Consider the following 6,762-nt stretch of genomic DNA (forward strand, 5'->3'; position numbering starts at 1 on the left):
ATGAATATTGTCTGCAGTGAGCTCTTGAAAAAGAAGTATCTTCAGTTTTCACTTGTTCGTGCCAGTACGCTTTCTGTGGACTTCTCTGAGATAGCCCCTTAAGCTGAAGGGTACCGGTGTATTACTGGGAGAAATCACAACGACCAATTGGGCAGCTAGGCCTTCACTGAATTGCACTCCCCTCTACACTTTATCCCTCACCATCATCGAGCTCCCTAGAAATAGGAACATCGGCATTCTCTATGTATACAAGTGCACATACAAAACAAGCGATAGTAGAGTTGCTATTCCAGTCAGGGAAGAAAGGTTACTACTGTTAAGGGCACTACTGTGATGTTGACATGATAGATTTAGAAATTAATTTTCGTTTCAGCAAAAATATTGTAAAAATCACCTGAAAAATGTTCATTGCTTCATAAATGATTCTAAACCTGGATTTTGTGCATTATCATTTTTATTTTATTTTTTTTTAAGATGTGAGAAACCGATGAGGAAATTAATATCTCAAATTGAAAATGTACCTGATTGAGATTAAGTATTATGTTGAAATCGCTTTGGTGCTAAAGTACCATGAAATCATACTTTATATAATCATGTGTGTTTTTAAATAAAAACAAAAATATTTTGTATATTAAGTGTCTTATCGTAAGCTATCTTTAGAAAGATTTTTCGTCGTAAGAATTGGCGAGGATCAGATCCCTACCACCTACGGAGTTTCTGAAGGTTCTGGGCTGGGGCTTATACTTTTCATCGTTTTCAAGGCGCTAGTAAACTACCTCAAGTTTCCAGAGGCAGTTTTAGTGGTTTATGCAGACGACATTGGAATCTATTCCACCTCAGAATCTCCAAGGCCTGTGCTAGCGGGGCTCTCTCGAATAGAAAGCAGTCTATAACCATCTTCACCAACACCACCACCAGCGGAGCGGTCCCTCTCCACTCTGAATAATCTCCAGGTTATACTATCATTGTGACGCAGTCTTCAGGGAATCCTGTCCTTTTTACCATGCCATTTTACAAATGGGTTCTAATACATTTCTAAATATGCACTTAAATTTACATCTGTATATATATTGCATTTAGTAGTAAATGAAAAATTAGGAGGTAGGAAAAAAAAGATATATTACAGAAAGTACAGGAAGGTTTTTCTTTCTAGTTCAGTTTAGGGTGGTGGCATTGTCACACCAATGAGCACTACTTTATGTTGACCTTAATAGGGAATAACCATACTAATGTAACTGTTGTAAAACCATTTATTCAGTGGCAAACATGAAGAAAATAAAACATTTAGTAAATGCTCTTTCCAACAATGTGATTCATTAATAATAAAAATCCATTAAACTGTATGAAAAAAACCAGTATTATGACTGATCCATTCAGTTCATCAGAAGTGGAAAGACCCAATATGAGCGAAATTTTGAAATAATTTGAACTGACTGGCTTCACTAGTGGGACAAAATACTTAAATAATAATAACTCTAAATAAAAATGATTTTTCTCCACATTTTAGCCTTGAATTTAATAAGGCAAGATATGAGAGGCCTATCAGGAATTATTGAGTTGAGCTTTGGGGCTCCATTCCTATTGTATCCAATCTTTAAAATCCAAAATCCTTCATTAATGTTCATATTATCATCTCTTATAGGTGCTGCCAATTTTGTTATAACCAGATGATAATCCTTCTATGATGCCTTACCACCCAAACTCAATTGTTTCTAACCTCACTTTCTCTTGAATTCCTGATAATCCTTAAGATATTGAAACATTTTACTCTAGAACTGTTATTGGAGGACTTATAATGGGTTGATTCTCCATATTTTAGTAATATAACTAACATTATATTTACTAGTTGTATATTATATTTAATACAGCTGTAAAAATTTAAAAATATAAATTATTAAACTACTATGAATCTAAAAAAAAAAAAAAAACCCCAGAACCAGGAAGAATTGTCATTTCATTCAGGTTTACCATGATAGTAGCTACTAAGGTAAACATAAATAATGAAATGAGTAAATCACTAAATATTCACCAAGGATTAAAATAGCATTCCTTTATCCAAAAATGAAGAATATGTTTTAATAAATAGAATAATAAGATTGAATAAACATATTTCATGTTAATATTGTGTCAAGAAGGGATAAGAAAAAAATAGATATAATATTTTTTTATTGAAAGATAATCTATAAAATAGATAACAGTTCCATTAATTCACAATTATGCTCGTCAGGAATATTTAATTTACTAAAAATAATCAATAATACAATGGCATTGACCAAGCAGTAGTTAATACTAATTAAATAGAACTGGGAATAAATAAGTTGTACAAAAAGAAATCAAAAATACCAAATTTGATCGACATTATTAACAAATTATATACAATAAAGAACATCAACAATGAGGTAAAATCAAATTAAATATAGATATAAGGCAAAAAAGTCTCCTAAAATAGATCACAGACCAACTTAAAATTACAGTAAAATCGCGTTTATAAAAAATTATCACAAAATTAATTTTTATACAGAGTAGGAGGAATCTTAAATATAGATCCAGCAGGGGTTTTTAGTGTAGGATCTAGCTTCTGAAGTTTTATGCCTGCAGGGATACTAAAATCTCCTAATCTTTTGTGACTATCAACTGCACGTATTATGAAGTGATAAGTTTCATCCTCAACGAACTGAGAAAGATAACACGCCATAGGCAATGGTAGTGCCTTTATATCCCCAACCTTTTTCCAAACATCATTCGAAGAGTTCCTACCACTCCTCTCTTGATAGGCATATAACTGATATTCTACTATGTTCTCAGGTTTCTTGCATGCAAAGCTCCATGTCAACATGATACCCTGTGTTTCAACATTACTCTTTTTTCCAACCTGCAATATTGGAGCAGGAGGCTTAGGAACATCAGGTGGATACTTAGGAGATACTGGGTACTTAGGTAGTTGGCAAAATGATATGTTATCACCTTCTGTAGTACTGGAGGAATTTAAAGATTTTATAAACTGTTCATTAATAAATTCAGGAGACCTTATTTTAATTAATGGTCCAGCACCTTGACTCGAAGATGCTTCATTGGATTTAGGATAGGAATTTTCATCAGTGCTACTGTTTACATTGACTTGAACCCCTGCTTCTTTTTTAATTTTAATGTCATCTTTATTATCGCTCTCTATTATCTCTTCATCTTCTGATATTTCAACAACATCATAATAAACTTCCTCATCAATTACTTCCTCCTTGACAATCAATTCAAGTTTCTCTTGTTTAATGATAGGGATGCCATTCTCAAAACCTTTACTATCTACTTTGGTAAGATTCCCAACTTCTTTAACATTTTTAATCTCATTCAATTCTTTTATGGACTTCACTTTAACTGATGTTGGCTTCTTATGTTCAACTTCCTCTACCTTTGTTTTTCTTGTGGACATTCTTCTATTAGTAATGTTCGATTTACTTTCACTTGGATTTTCATTTTTCAGAGGAGCTTTACTATTTCCAGATTCTCCTGACATTCTTCTAGTAACTATGTTAGATTTACTTCCAATTTGATTTTGTTTGATTGGAAGTGTTTTATTGCTGGCAGATTCTTCAGACATTCTTCCAATAGTAACCTTTGATTTAATTCCACTTAGATTTTCTTTTTTTTTTTCTATTCTACTACTGAGAGATTGACTTTGAATTACTTTTGAAGTAGACGGTTCATTAACCTTCTTAATACCAAATTCTTTGTTAACAGTACATTTCCTAGCTGTGCGGGGAGATTCTTCAGGAGGTAAAATACTATCTGTGTACTGACTAGTTATAGAAGTACTATAGGTTATAACTGGTTTAGTAATGAACATAGGCCCTACTAAGCATACTTGCAAGCCCACTGACCTGACTTGCCTCTTCATGCCAGATGGAAGAATCTTCCTCATAATACCACGGTTAAACAAATTCTTTTCATCAATCATTTTCTTTATAATATGCTTTGCGTCTTCAACCTGTTTTTTTAAGGCATATCGTTGCCTGTTTAATTTGATTTGCTCAGTTTGAAGCATTTTACACTTATCTGTGAGATGTTTTGCCTCTGTCACGCTCTTAAATTTATCCTCCTCAGAATAATAATTTGCTAGCGTCTCTGATACTATATCCTCAAACACCCGACGATTCACTACTATTTCTGATTGATTCTGGAAACACTTGTCAAGGAGGGACTTTACTTGTATATTGATTTTAACCAACTCGTCTGGTTCAAGGAGTGCAATAGCATTTTGAGAAGTATTTTGACTAGTTGATGGAGATAAGGATGATAATTCAAGAGAAGATTTTATTGGGGTCTGATTCTCCATGGGCACTAAAGGAAGAGAAGATTTAATTGGCAACAGTGAAACATCTTCTGCTGCTAATGTTCTACTCTTCTTAGCCTTACTATGCCCATTTCTTGATTTTTTTTTAGAAAGGCTCTTTGATTTCTTTCGCATTTCTGTAAAGACCTACCACAAATACGACTTAAAAAAGATATCAAATATATATTAATAAATATGGGGATACATTTATGCCTAAAAAAAAAGAACAAGGGTTAACTGATAATTTCAATTAGATGTACTTCCCGACAGTTCAAGTAGAATGTGTAAGATCCAGTAGTTATCTGAAAATATATATATATATAAATTAAAAGCCCACTTAATTATGCTAAATTTAAATACTTTAACAAACTTTAATTATCAGAAATTTGATACGTTTGATTAGATTTTTTTAATACAATCAACTAGAAGGCATCAGAAATTTGATACGTTTGATTAGTTATTTTAATACAATCAACTATAAGGCATCAGAAATTTGATACGTTTGATTATTTATTTTAATACAATCAACTAGAAGGCATCAGAAATTTGATACGTTTGATTAGTTATTTTAATACAATCAACTATAAGGCATCAGAAATTTGATACGTTTGATTATTTATTTTAATACAATCAACTAGAAGGCATCAGTTTTAGCCTAATGAAATTAAATAAATAAATAAAAAAAAAAGTTTAGTTTGTTGGGATAGTCGTATAGGGCCAACAAAAATTATATTTGTACTATAATTATTACATTATTTTTATACTCTTATATAAAACAAAAACAAGGCCAAACTGATAATTTCAATTAGTTGCACTTCCCAATAGTTCAAGTAGAATGTGTAAGAGCCAATAGTTCCCTGAAAAAAAAAAAATGCATATTAGAAACCTATTAAATTATGCTAAATTTAAATACATGTAACGAAAATAATGTTATAAAATTTTGAACCTACACACTCATAAGGTTCACATTTTTATGTTTTGTTTTTTTTATCAACCAGAAGGTGTTGGCTTTAACCTTATGTATTTTACTCAATTACTAACTACTTTTACTTTAATAAAAAAAAAAAAGTGTTTCATTAGTAGAGATAGTCATATACAAACAACCAAAATAAAAATAATTAACACAATCGAACTGAATATAAATATTTAAACTCAGTACCCACTGCAAAAGACTGTTAGACTTCTCCCATTTTCTTTACTTGAGGTGTGCATTAAAACCCAAGTTCCAAGTTATAATTATTCACATGTAAATGCTATTACACTAGAATTGATAGTGTCAAACTTTAGAAAGAAAATAATTTATATTTTTTTATTATACTTTATTTTCTTGGAACTTTTTTTAGTATATTGTATAGAATTAATTGAAGGATAGGCTGGATGGTGGTTAAAAAAAAATCTCAAAATATTTAATAGAAACTAAAATATTTTTATTTTTTAAATAATGTACCAAATGATATATTTTATTTTCACTAAGTTCCCGGCTATCAAAAGGGTAATTTTAGAAATAATATTTGAATCTAGGGACATTTCCATGAGTTGGTACATGTACCATTTATTAGTCTATAAATTCACCTCTTTACATTTTGAAGAATGGAACTTTATTTGAAAGTGTACGATCACAAAGGGGTAACCCAGTTTCCCATATTTGAATATTAGTTTAACAATAAAAAAGAAAAAAAAAAATTAAAAACTACTCCAAATTCCAGGAATCAAAGTAGTTCAGGTAAGACTAAAAATAATGAACAATTTTATTTTATTTTACTTCTTATTTTTTTTAAACAATAAATCTAACAAAAATCATTTCTTCCAACGATTGATGTATAGGTGAATTAAATTTTTTAAGTATCATAGAATGAAGGAATAAAAATTAATATTGAATAAATGATCCAGCCTAATGCAAGTAACCACAGTGCTAACTTGCCTAATAAGTGAAATAAACTAATCACATAAAGATCTCTACAGCACCTGATATATTTCATCAATTCATACCTATTCAATAGTCTATTTTAAGTTCATATTAACAAATCTATCTCTAACACACTTCCTACTGGTCTTCCAAAAGGTTCTTGTTAATCAGCAACATTACTGAATCTGTTCACACCCAGCTTCCTAACTTGCCCTAAAGAAATGAGATTCTTAAACAAATATGATACAGCTATGTAAACTAATTTATCGAATAGATACAACAGTAAACCGTCTACTTCAATTGATTTTTAAAAAATCGATAAATATTGTCTAAAAAATCAAACCAATAAAATTTGAAGCTATACTTATTGCAAAGTGCTGACCAAACATATTTAATCACATTTACATAAAGTAAACCCTCATCCCTTGGTCAAAATTTGAAGAATACCTTGGGCTTAACTCAGGAAAGACCAAAAATACCAATAGGAAAATCATAAAATACCAATAGGAAGATGAAAACAAACAAATAA

General features: G+C 30.7%; 1 protein-coding gene and 1 long non-coding RNA gene across 2 annotated transcripts in view; both read right to left on the bottom strand.

The window, feature by feature from the left end:
- Positions 1 to 2,367: 2,367 nt before the first annotated feature.
- On the bottom strand, positions 2,368 to 4,610 carry LOC136795002 (uncharacterized). The gene has a single exon (XM_067046920.1). It carries the CDS (start codon positions 4,460 to 4,462, stop codon positions 2,507 to 2,509), a length of 1,956 nt encoding a protein of 651 aa, XP_066903021.1. The 5' UTR covers positions 4,463 to 4,610; the 3' UTR covers positions 2,368 to 2,506.
- A 406-nt stretch (positions 4,611 to 5,016) lies between these two features.
- LOC106686858 (uncharacterized) overlaps positions 5,017 to 6,762 on the bottom strand; it is a 15,906-nt gene continuing 14,160 nt past the window's right edge. Inside the window, exon 2 of the long non-coding RNA XR_010843279.1 lies at positions 5,017 to 5,184. This is a non-coding gene — a long non-coding RNA (uncharacterized lncRNA). The remainder of the gene's footprint in view (positions 5,185 to 6,762) is intronic.

This window comes from Halyomorpha halys, unplaced genomic scaffold (genome assembly GCF_000696795.3).
Source record: "Halyomorpha halys isolate HHAL.00 unplaced genomic scaffold, Hhal_1.1 Scaffold36.1, whole genome shotgun sequence".
Classification (NCBI taxonomy): Eukaryota; Metazoa; Arthropoda; class Insecta; order Hemiptera; family Pentatomidae; genus Halyomorpha; species Halyomorpha halys.

Coding starts and splice junctions, on each gene's coding strand:
- LOC136795002 (XM_067046920.1), bottom strand. CDS start 4,462: ATGCGAAAGAAATCAAAGAGCCTTTCTAAAAAAAAATCAAGAAATGGG.